Source organism: Portunus trituberculatus, chromosome 9, assembly GCF_017591435.1.
Source record: "Portunus trituberculatus isolate SZX2019 chromosome 9, ASM1759143v1, whole genome shotgun sequence".
In the NCBI taxonomy this organism is placed as follows: domain Eukaryota; kingdom Metazoa; phylum Arthropoda; class Malacostraca; order Decapoda; family Portunidae; genus Portunus; species Portunus trituberculatus.
Window position 1 is genome coordinate 3,079,877 of NC_059263.1, and position 25,686 is coordinate 3,105,562.

General features: G+C 46.5%; 1 protein-coding gene across 1 annotated transcript in view; it reads left to right on the forward strand.

Moving 5' to 3' along the window:
• The window catches only part of LOC123501584 (probable E3 ubiquitin-protein ligase HERC1), a 51,128-nt gene that overhangs the window by 10,280 nt on the left and 15,162 nt on the right, over positions 1-25,686 (forward strand). The window contains 39 exon segments of the mRNA XM_045250511.1: positions 4,060-4,236; positions 4,450-4,610; positions 4,971-5,105; positions 5,425-5,553; positions 5,664-5,820; positions 6,392-6,559; positions 7,322-7,493; positions 7,979-8,163; positions 8,676-8,799; positions 9,214-9,399; positions 10,279-10,509; positions 11,373-11,507; positions 12,123-12,273; positions 12,630-12,721; positions 13,157-13,270; positions 13,397-13,480; positions 13,645-13,780; positions 14,230-14,395; positions 14,842-15,000; positions 15,217-15,427; positions 15,573-15,795; positions 15,952-17,818; positions 17,934-18,086; positions 18,417-18,586; positions 18,776-18,914; positions 19,119-19,259; positions 19,616-19,737; positions 20,271-20,418; positions 20,768-21,149; positions 21,346-21,491; positions 21,892-22,006; positions 22,410-22,618; positions 23,197-23,341; positions 23,613-23,774; positions 23,878-24,057; positions 24,240-24,521; positions 24,710-24,864; positions 25,096-25,303; positions 25,500-25,636. Of these exon segments, the coding sequence (XP_045106446.1) occupies positions 4,060-4,236; positions 4,450-4,610; positions 4,971-5,105; positions 5,425-5,553; positions 5,664-5,820; positions 6,392-6,559; positions 7,322-7,493; positions 7,979-8,163; positions 8,676-8,799; positions 9,214-9,399; positions 10,279-10,509; positions 11,373-11,507; positions 12,123-12,273; positions 12,630-12,721; positions 13,157-13,270; positions 13,397-13,480; positions 13,645-13,780; positions 14,230-14,395; positions 14,842-15,000; positions 15,217-15,427; positions 15,573-15,795; positions 15,952-17,818; positions 17,934-18,086; positions 18,417-18,586; positions 18,776-18,914; positions 19,119-19,259; positions 19,616-19,737; positions 20,271-20,418; positions 20,768-21,149; positions 21,346-21,491; positions 21,892-22,006; positions 22,410-22,618; positions 23,197-23,341; positions 23,613-23,774; positions 23,878-24,057; positions 24,240-24,521; positions 24,710-24,864; positions 25,096-25,303; positions 25,500-25,636 (8,157 nt within the window).

Sequence of the window (25,686 nt, forward strand, 5' to 3'; positions counted from 1 at the left end):
ATTTATGTGCTTCTGTGTGGTGGTGTTCCTCTTATTCCCAACCTTCTCTTCCCTTCCCGTCCTCCCCAAACCTGCTGCTGCTGTCACGTTGTCTTGGTGGAGGCAGATGCAGGTGAGATCATCAGAACTGTCCCTATGTTCCCCGCTGACTCAGAACACACTTGTAGCGCCACTTTGATGCCCACTTTCTCCCCACAAAGCTGTTATGTTGAGTCACAGAATGGGTTTGGTTTTTTCCTCCTTGTTCTCTCTCTCTCTCTCTCTCTCTCTCTCTCTCTCTCTCTCTCTCTCTCTCTCTCTCTCTCTCTCTCTCTCTCTCTCTCTCTCTCTCTCTCTCTCTCGCAAAGTAATGCTCTTAAATTAGGCAATGTTTAATTCTTTGCTTTATTTTCTCTTTGGTTGGAGATTAAGAGTTCTGTCACGTTTTGGCTTGTTAAGTTTGGTGAAGTCCATGTGTGTTTTTGTCTCTTGACAGTTGCCAGTATGATAAATTAAGGTGTTTGGGGAGAAATTGAAGGAAAATCACACCTTACATTTCAGTTGTTGGTGTTTTGAGAGATTTGTTTATTGGCACACTCTTGTTTTTATGTCTAACCTCTGCCACTAGTGTTTGAAAAGATGTATTCCCTGACACACACACACACACACACACACACACACACACACACACACACACACACACACACACACACACACACACACACACACACACACACACACACACACACACACATGGGAAGAGATTAAGTGTAGAGATTGTAACAGCAGAAAGTGTGCAAAATTTAAGAAAAAGTTGGATAAATGTTGATATGAAGACAGGTCACTATGAGCCCCAATTGAACCCTGTGACATACAACTAGGTAAAAACATACACATGATGATCCAATTCCCTGCATTTCCCCTGGTGTGTGTAGTGAAGGTCATCTCAAGGTGCCAGAGTGGTGTGACTAGTGCCTTCCTATGTAGCAAGATCACCATTTCCTGCCATCACTTCCCCACGCTCCCTCACCACCCTCACCATCACTCCTTCGCCTCTCAAAACACCATCACCAAGCGCAGAGTCAGGTCTACACACATCACACAATTATAAGCAGCTTGTCTAGTTTTGTGAGGCAAGGAGGTGACGTGCTGGGTTGGTGGTGTGTGGGTACTTGTGGGAGTGGTTGTTTTGCTGCGATGTGACCCGTGGTGTGACGCAGAACCTCCCTACTTCCTCCCCTGCCCTTTACCTGTGTCCTTGGTGGGGCTGCTGGGGCTGGGGGCAGACTGACTTGACCAGCTTCCACCACACACCCTGAAGAAAGGTGGGGTGCTGACTGGTATCTTCCCTACACATCGACTGATTCACTGCCACACGCTCTCCGCTCTCCTCTGTTCCCCCTGGTCATCTCTGTTCCTTACCATGCTTGTGGCCTTCACTCTTGTTCACCTCTCTCATCCTTCTCTCCTCTGCTAACTCTTGTTTCATACTGCCAACTTCTTTTCTTTCTTTTTTCTTATTGTTTCTTTGATTTTCTCTTTTTTTCTCTCTTCTTATTCTGCTGATATCACTCATTCCTCTTTTATTCTTTCATCTTGTTCTTCTGTTGTTTGCTTTATTGTCTATCTTACTTTTTAGCCTCTTTCTTTTTCATTACTTACTCTCTTTACTCTCCATTTTCTTCCTCTTCCGTTGCTTATCCTATTTCCTTATTTTTCTATCTCTTTGTTTCATGTCTTCAATCTGTCCTTCCTTCTTCATTTTATCTGTTGTTTTTCCTCCTTTTCTCTTTGTTCTCTCCCTTCATCTTTTCCTGTATTCCTTCTACTCTTTCCTGCTTGGTTCTCCTTCATTTGCTTGTCTCTTTTTCATGTTCTTTCTGTTGCCTTTATATTTTCCTTGCCTGATCCTTTTGTCTTCCTCTGTTTCCTGTTTCCATGTGTGTCCTTACTGGCTACTCTCTCCTTTCCATCACCTCCAAGACTCATATCTCCTTTATACTTTGATTATTTTCACTACCACTGTTACTACTGCTACAAAATCTCTTAGGATACTAACTGATATATAATGCTTCTTTAATCTGAGCCTGACAACATACATGCACCCTAATTTGTTTACTTATTTTTAGCTTATTTTGAAGTGCAGCATGGTCTGTTTTATCCCTTACTCCCTCTGCTTACCAATCGAGGTCTTTGTTAAGCTGTGGCATGTCTTCTGTGGCTGTGAGGTGCCTTGGCTTCATGTACAGTGTGTGCTTGTATGATCAGCTGTGTGTGTGTGTGTGTGTGTGTGTGTGTGTGTGTGTGTGTTGTAATGATGTCAGTAGTGGCTTTTATTGAGTGTGTCTGGATGTGTGTTGTGGTCATGGCTCTTTGCTTTGGTGTCTTGCTAATCTATGAATGATGTGTGTGTGTGTGTGTGTGTGTGTGTGTGTGTGTGTGTGTGTGTGTGTGTGTGTGTGTGTGTGTTCTCTATCTGTCTATTTTCATGCCCGTTTTTTTTTTCTTGCTTTTTCTTGGTTTTCTTCTTGTTTTGTCTTGTTTTGTCATTTAATTTTGTGTGTGTGTGCGTGTGTTTCTTTATCTATTTTCTTTGCTTTTTTGTTTCTTTTGTTTTTATTTCTTGTCATTTTCTTCTTTGTTTTCTTCCTTCTTCATTGTTTTTCTCTCTGATATCTTTTTGAATGAAATGTAGAATTGAAAGTAAAGTGTGTAAGGATAAAAAGCATTAAATTCACTAACGTCTACAGTGTGTGCCTAACAAAACAGACACACAAGGGATGGAACTGTCTGTCTTTATAACTACTTGTACAAAACTCAAGCTCTCCGTTCACCAGCCTTGTAAAGAAAGCTGTTATTGACGTCACCAAGACCTTAGGGACTGACTGAGGGACATTGGAATACTCTCTCTCTCTCTCTCTCTCTCTCTCTCTCTCTCTCTCTCTCTCTCTCTCTCTCTCTCTCTCTCTCTCTCTCTCTCTCTCTCTCTCGCTCGCTCGCTCTCGCTCTCGCATGTGGTCAAGTGTTTTGTGTATATTTCCAGGTGTTGCTTTGTTTTGCTTTGGGTTTGTGTGTGTGTTCATTTGTGTCTGTTTCTGCCTTTTGCACAGGGTAACTTTCTGGCTTCACATGCTCTTCTCTTATTGTTATTTTTTATTTATTTATTTTCATTCCAGCAGAAGCAGTAATAGTCTAGCTTTATATATATTAATTTTGTCTAATGTTTAATCCTTACGTAGTTTATGTGATTATATTTTTTTACTTAGTTTTTTTTTTTTTTATCAAAGTACTATTACTCATGTTGTCAGTGCATGGTTTTAATAAATACTCCTGTAGGCTGTAGTTTCTCTCTCTCTGTCTCTTTCTTTTTCTCTGTTTGCTGATAAGGACGCCAGTGAGTTGTGGCTACGTTGCATTAATCCCAGTGAGTAATTTCAGCCTTTGTGTGAGAATAAAGTGTGTTTTCTGCTTTGTGTGTCAGTGCTGCTCATTTGAGGCACTTCCACACACAGATCTCTCAGTCAGGGGAGATTCATGACTCTCTCTAATGTGTGAGAATAAAGTAATGTGTTTTCTGCTTTTAATATCAGTGCTGCTCAGGTGAGGCACTTCTACTCACAGATCTCAGTCAATGCAGATTTATGAAGCTCTCTGATATTGTGGAAGTGTTGTCCAGTATGAGTTGATGGTGATGATGATGATGTGGAAATGTACAAAATATTAAGAAACCATTTAGAGTTTAACATCCCACTTTGTTTTCACTCACTGCTTCAAGAGAGGAGTACTGAGACACCTCTGGAGATAACGTTAATCACTAGAACCTGTTTCCCACTCAACGTTTTATGAGTAATAGCAACTTGCAACAGAAATCTCTATCACTGCCACCCAAGCCATCACTGCCTGGCGTCCGATTGCTCCACATAACACCAGGCTTCTCTCCTTCCCTTTTACCTTCCCTACTCTCCCTTGCCTTGCTTCTCACTTCACCTCTCCCTCATCTCCCTTGCCCTCCCTCCCTTGTCGCCACCATAACCACCACACTGACCAGCCTCTTCGCCCCGCCACCGCTGCGCGGCACAGGGCGGTGACAACGGTCATTTTCAGGTGTGGGTGTGGGGAACGGGACCCTGCCTGGCCATGGGTTCCTCTGAGGCCACCATGCTCCGCCCACGGCCCATCGAGGAGCTGTCCGGTCTCAGGGTGGTGGACATCTCGGCTGGTGACTCACATGTCCTGGCCCTCACTCATGAGTCGGAGGTGTGTGTGTGTGTGTGTGTGTGCATGTGTTTTATTTGAGTTAGTTTTCCATTGAATGTTTTTGGAATTGTTTTTTCTAACCATTTTATTGTTTTCTGTAAGGTTAACAATGAAATATTTGTTTTTTCTAGCCATTTCATTGATTTCAGTAAGATTAACAATGAAATATTTGTCTATCTCACCCATCCTCATCCTTGGCCTCTTGTGATGCAGGTGTATGCGTGGGGCTCCAACACAATGGGTCAGTGCGGGCAGGGACACACCATCTCACCACTGCTGCGGCCCAAGAAGGTGATGGGGCTGGATGTGGCCGTGCATCAGATCAGCGCTGGAACTACACACTCAATTGCCTGGACTGCCATTCCCACTGACAGGCGAGTGTGTGTGTGTGTGTGTGTGTGTGTGTGTGTGTGTGTGGTTTTGTATATATGTTTTGTGTTTTTCTGATATTTAATCCCATCATTACCACGATGCATTTTCATATTCTGGTTACTATTTGGTGATTTCCTACAGCTTCAGAAATTTGTATGGGGATTAGAATAGTGAAGACTCTGGCTGTCAATCTTCTGACCTCCATAGACCCTTCATAATGTCAATAAAATGTCTAATCACACCCAGAACTCAAGGTAAAAATGCATCCCAGTACTGAAGGGGTTAATTGTATGTGTGAGTGGACCTAGTGTAGTTGTAAGGACCAACACTGTGATTATTGAGTGTTTATGTGTGTGGTGCAGGCGTGTGGTGTCGTGGCACCGGCCCTTCTGTGTGGACCTTCAGGAGGGCACCTTCTCCCTCCTGCGCACCTTTATCGAGCTCTACTGCTGCTTTGATGCCTTTGACACACCCATCAAACCGTTTGCCTCTGTAAGGTACGTCAACATCTCTATTATTTGTTCCTTCTTCGGCCATCTCTGTTGTCACAGGAAGTTAATATTCAGTACTGCAGGGGAGAATTTTATGCTTCTACTTCATTCATTTGTTCCTTAATTTTGGCTAACTCTTTACTTTTCTTCTAGGGAACCACCACCTAAGTGGCCTTTTTTTTTTTTTTTTTTTTTTTTTTTTTTTTGCTGGCTTCTCTCCAGCATGGAAAAAAAAAGATCTGACTTTTTGATTTTTGCTGTTTTTGAAATGGTTCTTCTTTTCTGTTGTATTCATTGTAAGCATCGTTTGTGTGTGACTCACCAGGGACCAGGAGAAGTTTGTGTTGCTGTGCCTGCAGCTGCTCAACACCCACCTGTCCCTGGCACTGACGGGAGGCATGGCCCAGGCAGTGCTTGGGGCCGAGGCAACACCACTCAGGGAGCTGCTCTTCAGGTGAGGGATGCCACACTCACCATCAACACCACAATGCTTTATTTTTGCTGGAGCCTTTGGAAACAAACAGATAAACAAACACACATAATTCCGTTTCTTCTTTTTCTTAGGCTGGTGGATGCCAAGTTGCCACGGGCCATTGAGGCAGAGGTGTGTGAGGGCCTCAGCTCCCCCCTGCTGCTGCCTCCCCTCGCCTCACGCATGAGTCTGCTCTACGGCCTGCTGCCAAAGTCACCTGAGGACTGGGGCCAGCTCACCTATGGCCAGGTAACACACAGGCCTCTACTCAGTAAGGCCACATTGTTGTTGTTATTATTACTATTATTGTACATTTTATTCTTTCCCTTCCTTTCTGGTTTGTGCATGCTGAGCTCAGGCAGATACAAAAACTTAACTAGTACAACAGTGATAATAATGACAACTATCCCTGACAATTTCTTTCTCTTATCCTTCATCACCCTTCCAAGGTCCGTATTCTGAAACGCTTTGCTCTCTCACCATCACTGCTTTCCAAAGGCGCTAGTTGAAGATACTCGTGTTTTTAAGGGTATTTTTGTAATTCTGGTGATAGATTGGCAAGATTTCTAGTTTATCATACTGTCTTGAAAATCTGCTTAGTTGTCTCTGTGGCATTGAAAAACTGTCATGGTGAGAGAGCAAGGTGTTTCTGAATATGGACCCAAGACTCACCATCCTTCACCATCCTGCACCATCCTTCACTATCCTTCACCATCCTGCACCATCCTTCACCATTCTTCACTATCCTTCACCATTCTTCACCATCCTGTACCATCCTTCACCATCCTTTACCATCTTTCACCATCCTTCTCCCTGACAGAGGCTGCAGCTGGGCATCCTGGTGGTGAGCCTGGAGGACCCAAGTCATGTGGCCGCTCTCCTTGGCTACAGCTCCTCCGAGGATGCCCCTGCCTCCCTCCAGGATCCCTCTGCCACCCTGCCACGGGACCTGATGCGCACCCTGCTGGCCAACCTCAGATTCCACACTGTGAGTCCTTGGGGTGGGGGGGGTGTTGGTTCTTTAGGGGATGACTGAGGTACCTAGAGCACTGTGGATGTTTTGACAGTTGCTATTTTATTGTTGATTGTTATTGATGCTTTTTAATGATGAGAGCAGTGTGGGTGTTTTGAAAGTAACCTTAGTCTGTTGCTTCCTAAAGTCTGTCTTCTCTAAAATGGCTCCTGGATTTCAAACACATTGTAGCTTATTGATAACGTCATTGATTTGATGTGAATAATACTTGCTTTTTGGTGATCAACACACTTATTACAAGGACAGCTCATGGTTCTCCTCAAGATCTGACAACCATGCATTCCCTGGGACACCATTCAAACCCAGACCCAGGAGCTTTTTTTTTTAATGAATAGAGCATTGTGGGTGTTTTGGAGGTAACCTTAGTGCGTTGGTTCCTAGACAGTCACTATTTTATTGTTGATTATTGTTAGTGATGCTTTTTAAATGATGATCTATACAATGAAGGGATTAACGACAAAATTTATGAACTAAGTTGATTTAAATTTGATGTAATGAAATATTCAGATGGAAGTGTTTATGTTATTTCAGTATTATCCTTTGGTGGAGTTGTTTGAGTTAACTGCAGAATGTGTAGCTTATTGTTCTGTTTTGTTATTCAAAGCCTAAGGAAGAATGAAGTGCTCAGTTAGGATAATTTTGGAGTTTGATTATTTCACCTTGTCGCTCACATGACCACCCACATAATCACTCCTGGTCTGTTTCTCCCTCCTTCAGGAACACCAACTCAAGCAGATCCTGGAGGAGGAGAGGCCAGCCAAGAGCAACACACTCAAGGTGAAGCCCCGGGCACCACAGAAACTCAAGCCCCATGAGGACCCACCGTCAGGAGCCAGCCCTGTGCCGCCCATCCAGATGTCCCCCACACACCTCACTGACACTACAAGAGGCACGTACATTTTTATTATTATTTTTTTATTTATTTATTTTTATGCAGGAGGGAAACCAGCCAAGGGCAACAAAATATTAAAAAAGAAAAAGGCCTGCTTGAGTGCTGGTTCCCTGGAAGAGTAGTGAAGCATTAGCCAAAATTATGGAACAAATGTCTTGAAACAGTGATGGTCAGCAGTATAGTGACCTCACACACTTGCTTTCTTTGTGTTTAGTATTTTCCCTTTAAGTTTTGGTAGGCTGAGGGTGTATTGGTTGTTGTGCCTTGTTACCATCAGTGCATCAGACAACTTGAGATTAACAAAGAGTACTAAATCCAGGAAGTGTGAGTGGTGTGTTCCTTGACTCTAAACCCAGGCAGTGTTAGTTGTGTGTACCTTGACTCTAAATCCAGGTTTAGAGTCGAGAACCACTAGGCATGTTCTCCTTATACTCACTCCTCCATGACTACAGTGGCAAAAGTAACAAACATTTATCCTGCAGAAGGCGATGAAGGAGCAGGAACAGGCACAGGGACGGGGCCAGGGCAGGACAAGGGTGAAGCGCCCCATCGACAGCAGCACGTTGACTCTCAGCTGGGCGGCACACACCCTCAGCACCTCCTCCGCCTGCTGTCCACTCTTCACTCCCACCTGCTGGCTTACTGCACCCATCACCAGTTTGAGGAGGTGAGGCACAACACCCACAGAAGGAGAGAGAGAGAGAGAGAGAGAGAGAGAGAGAGAGAGAGAGAGAGAGAGAGAGAGAGAGAGAGAAGGGGAGAAAGTGTGCATCACGTGTACTGTGTTGCAGTAAAAAGACAGTCAGATAAAAAGTGACAAGTCTGGCATTGCATGAATTAAAACAAGATGTATATTTAGAGCGTAATCTCTGACAACCATCTTTATATTACATGAATTAACCGCTTCAGTACTGGGGCACATTTTTACCATTAATTTTGGGTACGATTAGATGATTTTATTGACAGCAAGTCTATGGAGGTCAGAAGAATAATGGCCAGAGTCTTCACTATTTCAACCTTCCCACATAAGTTTCTGAAGCTTTACAAGATCACAAAATAGTAAGCAGAATGAATATGAAAATGTGTCATGATACTGAAGAGGTTAAGGAGAGATTGTATATATATTGGACTTCTAACACATGACAGTTGCCTCTCACTCACCTTCTGCCACTCCTACAGAACTCCCCCAGCATGCTTCTCCTTCATGAACACCTGCGGGAGTTGTTTGAGATGTGCGGGGACCTTCTGAGCCAGACGTCCTCCCTGCTGTCCTCACATCCTGGCCTGGCCCACCTCATACATGGCAAGTCAAGACATTTGTCCCGAACTTTTTGCTAACTCTCATTATCTTTAAGGGAACTGGCAATCAAGTAGGCCCTTTTTTTTTCATGTTTTCTTTTTATTTTTTTCCCTTGGCCAGCTTCCCCTCTTCCATAAAAAAAAGAAAAAAAAGTCACTCAGCCTCATCGTGACTGTGTGTTATCTTAGCCTCTCATGTCCCTGGTATTGTATTGTATTGTATTGTATTATTTTCCCTCCTCTTACCATCACTTTCTCTTATTGTGTATCGTCCTCCAGTGTTGCTTTCATAATACTTAAAGCTAAGAATATAATAGAAACCGGGAACTTCTAAGGTAATGAAAGTAAGGAAAAAAATATTTAGCCATGAATTCCAAAGTTAACACTAACAGCGACTTTCCCTCCTCCAACGCTGCAGATGTGGTGTACCGCAGTGTGAGTGGCTGGGTGCTGGCACATGTGGTGTACGCACTGCTGCTCTTCCCGGCCAGGTTGGTGCGTCCCCTCCTTGGCCCCCTCAGAGCCCTCCTCCCCATCCTAGACTCCACAAATCGCACCATTGCCAATGTCACTTCTTTCACCGACCAGGAGGATGTGACGTCAGGTATGCTTAGTGTGTGTGTGTGTGTGTGTGTGTGTGTGTGTGTGTGTGTGTGTGTTCGTAAGTCCTGTTCCCTCCAGTGTTCCAGTCTTAATCCTTCAGGTTCCTGCAGGAGAAGTTGGCCAAGGACATAAAATAAAAAAAGAGGCCCACTTAAGTCTCAGTCCCCTTGCAGATCAGGAAAAAAAAAGGGATATGTGTCTTGAAACCTCCCTCTTAAATGAACCTTGTGTTTGTTTGTCTGTAGCCAGCTGTGTTGTGTTCAGACTGTTCCTTTCCACTAGAGATTGACAGGGCTGTGAGGGAATTATTTGTATGTGTGTGGTGTTTTGCCTAGGCTGGTGTGGTATATAGAAGAGAGAGAGAGAGAGAGAAGTATATAGAATGAATAGGTTTACTTATATAATTTTATGGTGTAGGGAGTGTGGTCTGTGAAGAAGTGTGTATTTACCTATTTGTGATCATCTGGCTGTAGCAAAAAGGATCTGAGCTACATTCACTTGGTCTTAGCTTTGCATTTACATCACCCAGCATTTCTCTCAGCATGCATGTACTCTTTGTCACTGTAATTAGTGCTGTGTAACCATCATTGTTCATTTTGTTCTGTGTTTAACCCCTCTGGTACTGAGACATTTTTACCTTGAGTTTTGGGTATGATAAGACAATTTTATTTACATTAGGAAGAGTCTATTGGGGGTCAAAAGATTAATGGTCCAGATACTTTACTGTTCTAATCCCCAACATTTGCTTCTGAAGCTGTATAAAGTCACCAAAATAGTAACCTGAATGAATATGAAAACACGTCCTGTTACTGAAGAGATTGACATTTAAGTCTGGATAGTGAGACTGTTTCTGCTCATAACTGCTTCCTTCACCCTCAAGAAGAAGTAGATACACCCACTCCGGACACCGTGAAGAGCGTTGGGGGCGGCGTGGTGGGGCGGCAGTGGGTATGGCTGCTGGACGTGGAGAGAGCGTGTGGCCTGGTGGTGGGGCGGTGCCTAGAGGGAATGCTGCTGGGGCCGCCACTCACCCCCAGCGAACTTAGAAGCAAGGACTGGCTCTCTCTACAGCTGTTCTCCTGTGGTCTGGCCAGTGAAGTGCGATGTCCTGGTAAGTTTGTGGCTTGCATTTGTAAACTTCTACATTACTAATTCTCAAAGTCATAAAATTAATTTGCTATTTTTTTTCATGTGTTTGTTATGTGGTGATGTAGAATCAGTATTAACTATTTTATCTGGCATCTTAGTAAGTTTATGTCTTGTCTTCATAAATTTCTACATTACTAATTCTAAAGGTCACTGATAATTAGCTGTTTTCTCGTATTTATTATGGTGTTGCAGAATCAGTATTAACTATCTTTAGAAAGTGTATTTGAAAGCCTCACTATTTACTACAGTTTGTTATAAGTGAGATGAGATTTTGAAGTGCTTAACCCCTTCACTACTGGGACACATTTCTACCTTAAGATTTGTTCATGATTAGACCATTTTACGTAAGAAGGGTCTATGGAGGTCAGAAGATTAATGGCCACAGTCTTCACTATTTTAATCCCTCACATGAGTTTGTGAAGCTGTAAAATATCACCAAATAATAAGTAGAGTGATTATGGAAATGCATCATGGTAGTGAAAAGATTAAGAATATGAGCTTTTGAGTGAGTTTGGTTGTAATTAGACAATTTTATTGACATTAGGAAGGGTCTATGGAGGACAGAAAATTAATAGCCACTGTCTTCACTATTTTAATTTCCCACATGAGTTTCTGAAGTTGTAAAGAGTGAATATGGAAATGCATCTTGCTACTGAAGGGGTTAAGGACATGAACCAGTGCTCTTGTTAGGTTAGGTAAGTTAGATTAGCGGAACATTCACTCCAATGCCATCAAGAAGCGTCAAGTGATAGAAATAATACAAGATACTCACAACACCACTTGGCTTTCTCCACCTGATCCCTGTCCCACCTTCCTCCACCACAGAGAAGGTGAGCGCCGCCATCAGCCAGGTGGTGGGGCTGGTGGAGTGTGGGCGGGAGGTGGTGGTGGAGGCGATGCACAACCTTGTCACCACTTACCCTCAGCTCACCTCACCACTCGTCACCATTCTTGAGCCCAGTGAGTGTGTCTTGTACTTGTTATTGTGTGTGTTGGTTCAGTTTTCTCTTCTTTCAGTTTTCTTCTTCTTGTAATTGTTTCTTAGTATTTTTCTTTTGTATTTCTTCCTTTTTTTGTTTTCATTTTCTTGTATTTGTTTTTGTGTGCGTTGCTTATATATTTCTTCTTTTTTTCAGTTTCCTTCTTCTTTTCTTGTTTGTGAGTGTTTTGCTTCTATATTTCTTGTTCTTTTCTGTTCTCTTTTTCTTGTACTTGTTCTTGTATGTCTTGGTTTTATATTTCTTCTATTTTTTCAGTTTCTTATTCTTTTCTTGTTTTTTTTCTGATTTTGACAATTTCATGAGGTCACTGTTGTATTCTCCTCATGTGTTCCTTTCCTTCCAACATAAACAGTTTTTTTTTTTTCACTTTTTTTTGCATCTTTCATGAGCATTTAACTTCTTTTCTTTCTCCATTCTCATTTCTTCCTCTTCTTTCCCTTTTTATCCTATTACATTTTCACAACTTTGAGCCTCACAATGCCTATTACATCTATCTCCCTGTTTTATCACACTTACATAGCCATTACTTCACTTTTGCACTCTTTCCAATACGTTCTGACTCTCCTGGGAACAGAGAGCCAGGTGACGCGATGGATGGAGGAGCTGGCATGTGCTGAGGATTGGGACACTTGTGAGGTGAAGGAAGATGCTCTATTGGACACCTCAACACACCTGCTGCTGTCTGCCTTCCTCACACACACCTCCATCACACAGACACAGCTCGGGTATGTGCCTGTGTGTCTGTGTGTCTCTGTATGGGTGTTGCTGATTCAAGTTAGCTAAATGATTTGTATGGGTTTTATTCTATTTTCTTTTAAGTTGTGTGTATTTTTAGGGGTTTGTTCAGTGTTTGGTGATGTTTGGTGATTAAGCTATGTGGGTGATTTTTAGTGGTGGTGTTGACATTTGTGGAGGTGGTGGTGGTGGTGGTGGTGATGGTGTCGTCGGTGGTGTTGACATTGGTAGTGGTGGGGGTAGTGATGGAGGTTGTTTGATATTGGTGGTGTTGGTGTTGACATTGATGGTGTTGAAAGTGGTGGTGGTAGTGGTTGAGTTGGTGTTGACATTGGTGGTGTTGCAGGATACACTACTGCCCGGTGATGAGGGAAGTGTTCCGGCTGGTGTACCACATTCGCCGCCGTCTGGTCACTCTCAAGACGCAGGAGGTTACCGGTGAGTCATTTATCAGCCACATAGATACCCTCCATTCATCACACCTTCAGTATTGCACCACCAATATAAGCATTTTCACCTGCAGATTGAGACAAGAAGACATTGATATTCCTTCACAACCTCAAAAGAACTCAATAAATATAATGCTCAAGTTTAATACACCAATATGTACTTGAACAAAAGACAAAATGGCATGGATATTCACTCACAGCCTCAAAAAAAGCTCAATAAATATAATGGTTAAGTTTTAATTTGCCAATATATACCAAAACTAATCGAGACAAAAATCACAATCTTAAAATATGTATAGTGTTTAAGTTTGATTCACCAATATATACCTGAACTTAGTACAGCATTATGTGACCTTGAAGTTATGATTTGTGTCGCCAAGAATCACCATAAAGTATAATGTCCTTTTTCCTTGCCGTCCTGCAGAGGGAGAGGAGACGTCACGGGCAGGCTCAGAGGCAGCACAGGAGGAGGAGAGAGTAAGAGTGGAGATTGTGGAGCAAATGTTGTCCCTCACTGCCACTGCCAACCAAGAACCAGGTACAGAGAGACAGAGACAGAGACAGAGAGAGAGAGAGAGAGAGAGAGAGAGAGCAAAATAATTAGACTGACACGCCTTTATATATTCAGAATCAATAAGTGTCTTTATGTTTGTGTGTTGTGCAGGCTCGACTGAAAACCAGGAGGAGGTGAGGGAGCTGAGGGAGCGACTGATGGCCATGAGGAACCCCAGGAATTATGAGGAGCAAGGTGAGTAGGAGAGAGAGAGAGAAGATTACAGTACATCTTAGAACCTCATAAATGCCTCTAAACTAAAAAAAAAAGATCCCGAATACCTCAAAAGAAACTCATAATAGTCTGAACATTATAACCTTACTGAATAAAATGGTGGCGGTGGTGGTGGTTCTTTGCAGAGGGTGAGGAGGGTGGAGCAGAGGCCACAGAGGGAGTCAGTTATGAGGCGGCCAGTCAGAATATCATCACACAGTGCCTGATGCTGCTCATGGCAATCAGACCCGCTCCGCTGCTGCCCAAGACCACCACGCAGCTGTGAGTGACTCCTGTGCATGTTGCTGGGTTATGTGGCTCTGTAATACTGGCTAAAGAGTTGAAGAGGAAGTAATAGTAAAAGTAATAGTAGTAACAGTAATGGTAGGCAAAAATTGAGTACCATGATGCATTTCCATATTCATTCTGGTTACTGTTTGGTGATTTTACACAGCTGCAGAAACTTATGGGGGGATTAAAATAGTTAAGACTTTGGCCATTAATCTCCTGATTTCCATAGACCCTTCTTAATGTCAATAAAATGGTCCATTTGCACACAAATCTCAAAGTAAATATGTGTCCTAGTACTGAAGGGGTTAATAGCAACAGTATCAACAATAGTAGTGGGAGACAATAATGCAAGTTGGAGTCAAGTGTTAGCATTAAGAGTTACAGTTATCTTTGCTACCACAAGACTAATCATCACCAATATATAACCTCTCATGATGCAGGACAAGCCAGGAGGTTCTGGTGCTGGTGATGGGACGTTGCATTGAGGTGCTGAGGTTTGTGGGCGCAGAGGACCACCACCTGGCCTCCCACAAGACCTCTGCCAATATGCCCCCTGGACCGGATGTGCTGCTGGCTTCCATGACCACACAGCAGTCCAGGGCAGAGGTGAGGCTGTGAGACTACTGGAGGAGGAGGAGGAGGAAGAAGGATGTGGTTGGTAGGATGAATGGAAGTTATTGGGGTTAGATAGTGGAGGAGGAAGAGGAGTAGGACAAAGAGTTACTGGAAAAATAGACGTGGAAGAGGAGGGGTAAAGGTATGTAGGTAGAGGAAAAGTGAGGAAAATGTGCACTAAGAGGAGGAGGAGGAAGGTAAGAGGAGGTGGAAGTTTTACCTCAATCCAGCAGCATTTAAGTCACACTTTGATTCGAGTCTTACAGTTTTGTTGTGAGATGTTAGTGTTCCTGTGAGCAAGGAGTGATAGGTTTGAGTCAGCCGGCAGTCGTCCTCCTTACACAGCCGCAGCTTAGGGTGACTCAAGGCTCACATGAATGAAGAGGAGTCATGGAGGAATCTGTCAAATATTTAATTGGGTGTGTGTTTCCTGACAGTCCCGCCTGGAGGCCCTGGAGCTAATGCTGGTCCTGCTCACCCCGGCCCAGGAAGGGGACAAGGAGGTGGCGGCAACAGAAGACAAAGAGAAGGAGCAGCAGGAAGGGAAGCCCCAACACGTTTCCCTGGACAAGGCGTGTGGGGCTCTGCTTCCCTCAGTGAGATACTATTTGTCTTCCACATTTAAAAATAACACTTACTATTCAGGATTTTTAAATGTGTCATGTCTTATACAGTGTTGTAAATCTTGAAAACTCATAAATATTTCCCACACATAAATAAAGACTGGCAAAGTAGAACAGTAAGCAGATCTGCCACAGAATGACAGCCAGTGCAGTACAGCGATAAGAGTCACCAAATCTTGTGGCCGGCAGGTGTACCACGAGGTGATGACGGGCTGCTTTGGGCTGGAGAGTCTGTGGAGCAGCAGCAGCTACTCCCTGGTGCGTAGCCTGGAGGCCACACACTACCTGGACGGCATCAGGGCGGCCAGCCAGACCACACAGCAGCAGATTGCCAACACTGTGCACGTCATCTATCAGCACCTCGTCTCTTCCCTGCTGCTCCACGAACACCCGGACAAAGGTGAACACTTGTGGCTCATGTGTGTTTTCTGGACATGTGCACACGTCACCATATTTGCCATGGTGTCCTTCCCTCCAGGCTGTAGATTATTCACCAAGTACAAACACAGAACTAATAACCTTTCCTTTCAATCCCTCCCACACAGGCCTGAAGGAGAGACTCTGCCTCCTCACCATCTTTGCACTCAGTGTCCGATACGAAGCGGCCGACCTGAGCCTTGCTGTGTCCAGTGGCTTGCTGGACGCTCTCATGAGAATGTGCTGCCCTTACGACCCTCCAGCACTGCGCCACACTCCCCACCCCTCCCCCTCCGACCTCCTCCCTCATGCTGCTCACACCCTCTTCCAGATCCTCACCATCCTGACAGGGTAAGTGTTGGAGTCACTGTATATGGACACTTCTAGCTATCTATCCATCTGTCAGTGTCCTCTGTGTATTCATCAGTGGTTGGACCAGTGTGGCTGTCACTCCTGGGTCAGCGTGTCATGTGGTGGTGAGTCAGGGAGTGTTTCCTCTGCCCTCAGGTACTACGCTGACGACATCTCTGAGTCTGTGCTGTGCCAGGTGATGGACCTGTTGTACCTGCAGGTGGAGGACCTGGTGAGTCATATTGTAAAGGCTAACGAGACCTCCTGGAAGAACCTTGGGCCCCAGGACGTCCCATCGGTGCCGCGAGAGAAAGAGCCTGAGAAAGAGAGCTCCGAGGAGAAAGTGAGGGAGGAGGAGGAGGAGCCTGAGGCAGGCGAGGGTGAGGTGAAGGTGAAGAGGCCTGGCCAGCGGCGCCTGGAGCTGCGGCTTACCGGCCTCACCACCACCATCAACACCACCAACAACAATAACAACAACAACATGGCCGACGCCAGGCGGAGGAGACACTTGGAGGTGACTCTGGGCAACCTGCTGGTGTTTGTGAGGCGGCTGTGCGTCAATCCCCGGGTGACGGCGGTGGTGGGGCGGCAGCCATGGGTGCGGCTGCTGCTGCTGGTGACCGGAGAGCAAGAGACACACCTGCCGCAGGTGGTCAGCGTCAGGACCAGGGTGCTGGCGCTGACCCTGCTGGGGGCCACACTGCCCTTCTCAGACCTGGACCTGGAGACCCGGGAGCAGGTGGTGCGGCAGCTGTTTGTGCAGCTAGCAGCCAACATGTGGGTGGTGCCCTCAGCCCAGGCACACCTCAAGGCCAGTCAGCTGCTGGCTGAGCTGCAGAGGCACCTCACGAGGCTTTCCAGCCCCGAGCTGCTGGAGGAACAGTCTCGGCCAGACTCTCCCGATGACAACCTGCCGGTGCAGGAGGTGGGCTTCGACCCAGACAAGTCTGTGTGCTGCTCAGTGGAGGGCGGCCACACCCTGGTGCACGGGCCAGGGGGACGGGGCTATGGCCTGGGCACCACCCCCATCACCTCTGGCTGTTACCAGTGGAAGTTCCTGATAGTGAAAGAGAACCGTGGCAACGAGGGCACCTGCGTGGGCGTGTCCAAGCACCCGGTGAGGGACTACAGCCACCGCACCTCCTCCGACATGTGGCTGTACCGCGCCTACTCCGGCAACCTGTACCACAACGGCGAGCTGAGTGTGTCCCTGCCGGGCTTCACGCAGGGCGACTACATCACCGTGGTGCTGGACATGGAGGCACGGACGCTCTCCTTTGGCAAGAACGGTGAGGAACCGCGCCTGGCCTTTGAGAACCTGGAGGCCGGGGAGCTGTACCCGTGTGTCATGTTCTACAGCACAAACCCCGGCGAGAAGGTCAAGATGGTGGACATGCAGGTGCGAGGCTCACCCCGGGACCTGGACCCCGGCGACCCTCTGTGTGCCCCACAGGCTGCTGTGCTGGCCGAGGCACACATCGCCCTGCTGCGCCAGCTGCACGAGGCGGCCACCTGGACGCAGCAGGTCAATGACTGCATCATTGAACGACTCAACCAGACCACCGAGTTGCTGCCCCAGCCCAGGGAGCCCCAGGACCCCTCAGAACCCACCTCCAAGGGAGATTCAGAAGCTGAGGAGGCTGTCCCTGACCCACAACACCAACAGCAACAGCAGCAACAGACTAGAGAAGAGCATGTACTGACTCTGGATGAGCGCCTGGAGCAGGAGGAGCAGGCCAAGAAGAAGGTGCCCAGCTCTGCACCCAATGAGGACAGCCAAAACACTCCCAGGAAGGAGCAGGCCCACCCGTGCCCCAGCCCTGCTCCGGGCCGCCCCTCCACCAAACACAACCTGGTGTCTGAGATGAACCTGGAGCAGTTGTGTAAGGAGGTCTACCCGGCCCTGGCCATGATTGGCGGAGTGGACAGCGGCCTGCGTGTAGGCAGCCAATGCATACAGAAGGGCACAGGGCGGCGAGCCATGGTGCTTGGGGCGCTGCGGCAGGGCCACCCTGCCATCAAGGTGAGGATGCCACCACACCAATGTCACCAGTCACCTGTGTTGAGTTGTGTATTTTTGTAATGTGCCTTGCTAAGAAATGTCCATCACTGCACCTCCCCTGTGCTCCATCCCTCAGGTGCAGTGGTGCGACTGGGACACCAGCATCAGTGACGTGCCTGTGTCCCTCTTGGAGCCAGTGGAGCCCCAGGCCTTCGACGTGTCCAAGGTCACCGGCATCACGGCTCGGGTCATCACGCAGGTCATGCGGCTGGCTGGCCTCACACAGGAGGTGCGGCATCCCAGCTCACTCATGTCTGCTTCAGGAAGACTTGGCTTTAGAGTTTTATTGCTAATCTTTGTTTCAATTCACTTTTATCATTTGCTTTGTAGGTTTCTTGGCAATCTTCAGCAAACTTGTATCACCTCACAGATTGATTTACTCACCTGATTTACTCACCTCACATTATTTCAAGTTTTTATAGGAGATTATGACTTCAGTTCACTTCCATCACCTCACTTCAGATCTTCATTTAAACTCACTCAGTTTGATTGACTCATCTAAGCCGAGACTTTTACATTTGTTCTTTATTTCACTTCACTTTACTTCACCTCTTGACAGATTGAGTTTCCAAAGGTGACATACAACCATGAGACAGATGAGCTGCAGACCACCTCCTCCCTGTCCTCCTCTGGCAGCCTCATCTCTCCACACCTGCCCCAGACCCACCTGGAGCCTGGCCAGCCCCTCGGCTCCTCAGGCGCCAAGGACACCTCACAACATAAAGCCAGGTACAGTACATTGGTCTGCTGGGAAGGCTCCTGTCTGCTTGTACTGGCAGTGTCCTCTTCCCATCAGAAACTATTGGAATTAATGGAATATTATTGATAGCAACATTGCTTTATATGAAATGGTTTAATATAACTGCTGGATGATTAATCACCACCACCACCACCACCACCGCCTTCACCTTCCCACAGAGGAGGCTCAGATGGCCTGACCATGGACCTCCTCACAGACCAGCTGGTGACCAACATCATGGACCAGGTGACGGGCCGCTCGGCTGACAATGCCCAGGGCTCTGACCCACAGCAGCCTGCCCTGCGTGGCTCCCCGATGGTAGGTGGTGCAGCACTGTAACTACTCTGTGCCATTATCTTTGTACCACCAACTTAAAACACTACAACAATTAATGGCTGGGCTGATGATTGAGATAGACACGCTTCATGTAGAAATTTGTGGGTTCTTGTGTAGCTTCCCTTATTTTGTTAAGTTCTTATATTTCTACAGATAATCTTTGTATTCTTCCCTTGATTCTTTCAGACAGGAGAGCTGAGCCTGGAGGAAGGCATGGCACTGCGTCTAGCCTTCCTGCAGAGTGCCAGCCTGAGGGCCATCTGTGCCATCATGAACTGCCCTCGCTATGCTGAGATGCTGCTGGTGCCAAGAGCTGTGCAGGAGAAGGTAGGTGTGAAGGGCCAGACAGACACCACACACAGAAGGATTGATGGGAAATATATGTTATGGGAGGAAAGGAAAGAGAGAAGGTTTACTTAACCCCTTCAGTACCATGACACGTTTTCATATTTATTCTGGTTACTTACGTAGGGATTAGAATAGTGAAGACTCTGGCCATTATTCTTTTGACCTCCTTAAACCCTTCCTAATGTAAATAAAATTGTCTAATCATACCCAAAACTCATGGTAAAAATGCATCCCAGTACTGAAGGGGTTAATTAGAACCATAAATTGAAAAGGATTTAAAGACTTTGTCCCTCACACACACAAACACAAATGCAATGGTCCCGCCTCTGTTCCAGGACGTGGGAGAGAAGGGCAGCTCTGTGTCGCTGATCCATGAGGAGGATGAGATTCGCACAGCCATCAGGGTGTTGGTGCGCAGCATGGTGTCCGCCTGCACCCAGCCACAGCCACTTAAGAGGTCAGTCATGGCTGGGAATGTTGTTGAATGTATTGTAAATGTCATGGCATATTGTGTGGGCCTCTGTGTATATTGTTGTGTCTGTTGCATGTCTGATATCTATTATGTTAACCCCTTCAATACTGGGACACATTTTTACCTTAAGATTTGTGTAATATTAGACCATTTTATTTACATTAGGAAGGGCCTATGGAGGTCACAAGATTAATTGCTGCAGTCGTCACTATTTCAATCTCTACATGAGTTTCTGAAGCTGTATAGAATCACCAAATAGTAAGCAGCATGATTATGAAAACATCCTGGTACTGAAGGGGTTAAGGGGTTAATGTAGTGTAATGTAAGAAGAGATTATGTAATCTGTAAAATATTGATCTATCTTCCTAACCTCTTTTTTTCTGTTTTAGCCATCTTCCACTGTGTGTTTCATTTTTAGTTGTTTTCTTCTCATTCCTCATGTTATTGGCTGAGGTATTGTTTTTCCATATCTTTACATCATACTTAGTCTTCTCTGCTCATTCTCCATAATGGTACAGGCAAGTGAGTGTGGCGGAGGTGGAGCGTTGCCACATGGTGCTGCACAGCATGTGTGTGCGGGCGTGGGCCGAGGACAGTCTGAGTGTGGCCGATACTCAGTCCCGCATCATGGCCCTCACCGCCTCAGAGGACCACTTGCCAGACCAGGTAATGCTTGTGCCTGCCTCAGGATCTGCACCTGTTGTGGCTTTGCTGTCCATTTATTTTTCCTCAAGTACTTCATGTTTCTGTGTGCCTTTGTATAATATTCCAAGATACAAAATGATTTAGGCATTGACTATTAAGGTGACATTCAAGAAGGCTCTATACAGTGTGTTTGCAGGCTTTGTGCTGCTTCTGTCACTCCTAAAGAAAGACAGAAATGGGCCTCTTTTTTTTTTTTTTATGTATGTTTTATTTTATTTATTTTTTTTCTTTTTTGTCCTTAGTCAGTTTTCCTTCTTATATATAAAAAAGAAGAAGAACCTGCTTACAGACCTTGGTGTTGTGTTGGCAGATGGACGATGGAGCAGAACACTCGCAGAATGTGCTGTGTGAGCTTCCCTCTTCCACGGGTGACGTGAGGCTGCCCCGCCGCCCCATCACCTCCTTGGGGCTGCCCATCACTGTGCCCTGTGCTCCTGCCACACACTCTGGGGGGGAGGTGTCTGCCCCACACGTCCAGGTGTCGCAGTCCACCCGTGCCGGTCACAACCCTCCCCGAGGCCGCTCCATGGGCCCCCTCACCCCTCAGAGTGCCCCGCTGCCCCCCATGGCCCAGAGTCACTCCCCATCACCTCCCCTCACGCCACTGCCACCCTTGCCGCCCCCCATCGCCACGCCCCTCCTGGAGATGGGCTTCACTCTCAAGCACATCCAGAAGGCCATCGCTGCTCAAGGTGACTGTCTCCTGCTCACTGTGGTGCTGTCATGCTACAATGGCGATGCATTTCTGGATAACTCTTATGATCTTTAACAGGACAGACAACCCAGTGGGCCTTTTTTTTCTAGTTTCCTCTCGCATAAAAAAAATAAATGTCAATTATATCACTGGTGTTATCACTGTATTGCTTAACACACCATTATCATCTCCAGGACACAAGGGTGAGCCATCAGCCACACAGATCAACCAGCTGGTGACGTGGATGCTGGAACACCCGTGCATTGAGGCGCGGGAGCCGGGTGAACGCCGCCGCTCCCACGATGACACTTCCGCCTCCACACTCCGCTCTGCCGCCCAGGTGGTGTGGCGTCCTCAGCTTAACATTGTCTTCTGATCACCAACAATTTTTATACTATTGTTTTTGTACTAAACTCTCTTTAATTATTTCTGTAATCTTAAAGGAAAAAAAGCATCATGTTCTCTACTTTTCTCTCTTTCTCCCCACACAGCAATTTTTACAGTCCTCAGCTTAACATTGTCCTTTGATCACCAGTAACTTTTTAGATCTCTATTTTTATATTGAACTCTTTTAAGTATTTCTGATGTCTCAAAGGAAAAAAAGTATCATACCCTCAACTTTTCTCTCCTTCCCCACACAACAATATTTAGTCAAAGGTTTATGAGAACACTCGTGAACATTAAGCACGAGAACAACACATTTCTCCCAAGAGTGATGAGTAACATTGCAGTATTTCCAGCTGATGCGAGGGGAGCCAGAGGGACTTGGGGCACGACTCACCTCCACTGGCAGCCTAATGAGACGCAGCGGCTGTGTGGACATGCGTTCCTTCGTGCTGCCCTCCAGAGCCTCAGGTAACACAGCACCCAGCATCTAAGTACCTTCCACAACCACCTCCACAAATTTGCCCATATACAGAAATGCCTTCCCCTCTCACTATGGCAACTAACTGGGTTTTCAAGACAGTTTCTCCTTTTAATAAACTAGAAATCTTGCCAATCTATTGCCAGAACCATAAAAAATACTCTTAAAAAATATGAGTATGTTCAACTGGAGCCTTTGGAAAGCAGCAATGGTGAGAGAGCAAAGCGTTTCAGAATACAGGCTATTGTATTGCCTAAAAACCACAAAAATCTATTCCTTTTACCTCTTTCTTTCATGTAGAGGCTTGTGAATATCCTGTACATTATTTCAAGTGCTGTAAACTGTTGCATGTCACCTTAGAAGCATTAGACAGTCAATTATTCGTCACTGCAGCAACAGGGCGAGGCATTGAGAGCAGCAGAGAGGCGGAGGGGACACGGCCACAGCACGGACGAGGAGAGGGCCGCTTCAGACATGGCCGCATGACTTTTGATGACCAGCACCGTCCCTCAGAGGATTCCATCGGTGCCCTGCCCATCGACATTGACCAGTGGTTCTCCATCAGCGCCACACGGGACAGGGAGTGGAGGACACTGATTGAGGTGTGTGTGTGTGTGTGTGTGTGTGTAATAATAAAATAATAATAATAATATACAGTCAGTTTATTAGGAATTGCAGTACATACATACTGAAAATATACATATGGGGATTTGGGGAATGCTTAAGACTTATATTAGCTTAGTGATGTGTGTGTGTGTGTATGTGATGCGCTGCCACCTGAGATTGATAGTGGTGGTGTTGTGGTGTATAGCTCAATATCAGTCTGTTTTTCTCTATATTCACAATATATCTGTGTCTGGTTTATCTGTCTAACTCCTTCAGTACTGGGATGTATTTCTACCTTGAGTTTTGGGCATGGTTAGACATTTTATTTACTTAAGGAAGGGTGTATGGAGATCAGAATATTAATGGCCAGAGTCTTCACTATTTTAATCCCTACATAAGTTTTTGAAGCTGTATAAAACCACCAAATAATAACAACAATGATTATGAAAATGTGCCATGAATGGGTTAATTGTGTGGTTGTGTAAATTTTTGGACTCCTTATCTGTCTGCATATCAATCTATGTATCTATTGATCTATCTGTCTTTGTGTGTGTGTGTGTGTGTGTGTGTGCAGGCGGCCAGCAGCACTGATGGGGACCGCTCCATCAGTCTGTGTGAAGTGTGCCATCACTCCACCACCAACCTGAGGCAGCACATGAGAGTGGCACACCCTGGATGTGCCCGGCCCTGGATGGCTGGCGTCTGTGGCACCCTCATCGGTGAGTCCTGAGTGGTGATGGATGAAAGACTTAGTACTCCTAACTCCAGTTCAGAAAGATGGTGATTAGTAAAGACTCATTGCAGTAGATGAGTACCTAAGGATAGTGTGAGAGGAGTCAGTGTCTTCCCAAAGCATTCTACTGCTTGGGATAGATGACTTTGTAACAACAATATGAAAAGAGAGAATCTTGTCTCACTATAAGCACAAACTGCCACCCTTCTTGCACTGAGTAGACACGTTGATACTATGAAGCATTCCCTGTGCCTCAGGTGGGACGTACATTCTGTGTGAGGTGTGCCAGGAGCAGCACGGATGTTTTGGCACCACCACCACCACACAAGGAGAGCCCACGGAGAGCCAAGACCGCCTCCGAGACCTGACCACTGTGCTGGCTCCAGATCTGGCCCCTGCTCCTCTCGCCACCATGGAAGGTATGTGGGTATGGGTATGTGGATAATCTATGATATCTCCAGTGTAATGTCATCAAGCCAACACAACACCACCACATGAACGAGGCTTTTCTTTGTGTTGCAGACGACGGTTTGAGCATGAATGAAATTGACCTCAAACTGACGAGCTACAATGTAATTGCCTCGCGCCTCGGACTGACTGAGCGGCGACCCATCCCGGAGCCCATGCCCTTCCCCTCCCCGGACCCCCTGGGAGCCTCCACCCTTGCCCCCTCACTCTGCGACCCCCCGGAGGCACCCGCAGGTATTCCCCTTTTGTGGTTCTATGGTGACTTACAGTTGAATGATTTGACGCCTAGTAAGTGGTTATAAATTTCTGTTTTTGTTGGTGATGAGACTGTAGGTTCAGCATTTATATTGTATCTAAGTTGTGATTGGTGAAGTGTAAAGTAGCAACACTCACCACATACCCCATCTTTGGGCTAGCCACCGGGACAGGGGCTCGACCCAAGGACAGCAGCACCACCCCAGCACCAGACCGCAGCCTTGGGGAGCAAGCAGCAGCCCTCACCTCCCCCGTGGCACGCATCTCAGCCCTGCGCCGCACCACCCATGCCCTGCGGGTCACCATGGCCAGGGCAGTGGTGATGCGCGCCCTGTCCCTCCTGGCCCTCAGTGGCGGCTCGTGTGACCTGTGGGCCGGCCTGGAGGCACTGGGGCTGTGTGACGTGCGGCTGCTGGTGCGCCTCATGTGGCTTGTGGCCCAAGGTGAGACACAACTGTAGGACACTCACTTTGTTTTGTGTTGCTTGTGTTATGTAGAGTGGGAATCTTATTGTTTACTTATTATGAGAGTTTTATAACCAAGTCTGGTGATTGTACATGGACTTATATCTACTCATAGCCTTTACCTCACTTGGTACTGACTCACCAAGCCTCTGCACTCTTCACTCCAGGTCGCGTCCCACTGGATGGCTCAGCAAGGGCCAACGGGGCCACAGTGGCAGCCACAGACATCAGCACCAGCCTGGCCCATCTCAGTGATGCCATTGGTGCCCTGGCCCAGAATGACACAGATGCTGCCAAGCTTCTCCTGCAGCTGTGTACTCAGGTGTGTGTGTGTGTGTGTGTGTTTTGGAAGTCATCACAGGATTCTGAGGGGAACCTTTCCTACCAAATGACTGGCTTGATAATGAGTTTTGTTTTCCTGAATAGTATTATAGAACATGTAATTTTATCCAAATGCACTAAGGTGATGGGAGGGTTATGTAGTTTTATTAGAAATGAAAAAGAAGATGCCTTGCTTTGTTTTTTTTTTGTTGACATGTTGTTCACTGTGCAGCACCTCATGGTGGCCGCCATGGGCATGTCCAGCGGTGACATCATCGGAGGCTCTGGGGAGGAGGACATGAGTGAGCTGAGTCTAGGCGGGGAGCGGCAGGACTCCCGCACCCCGTCCAGCATGCACCACACTACCAGTTTCCCTGTCACCCAGGCGCTGGTGTCCCTCCTGGCAGCCAACTCCTCCCTCATCCACGTGGCTGGCAAGGGTGAGCTGCCGGCCAGACGCTGCCGTCACTCGAGCAGCCTGTGCCCTGGTGGTGGAAATTCATTTTGAAATATTTGTTAGAAGCTTCATAGACCAAACATAATAAATGAAAAGGCCTTAATATTACAATATCCTTCAAAATTTTTCTTCGTAAATTATTTATGGTTTGGTTTAGTTACTGAAATTGTGCTCTGCAGGGGAGGCATCATCACCCATAGGCAATGGTGGGGAGAATCAGGGTGATCCAGCCATCCAGTTGGCCAATGCTCTCGGTGCCTGCATTCTGTCCACCCACCTGCCACACTCACACCGCCAGTGGGCCGCCACACAGCTGGTCAGTGTACCACAACACATGCTGATCTTTTTCCATGCTTACACACAAAT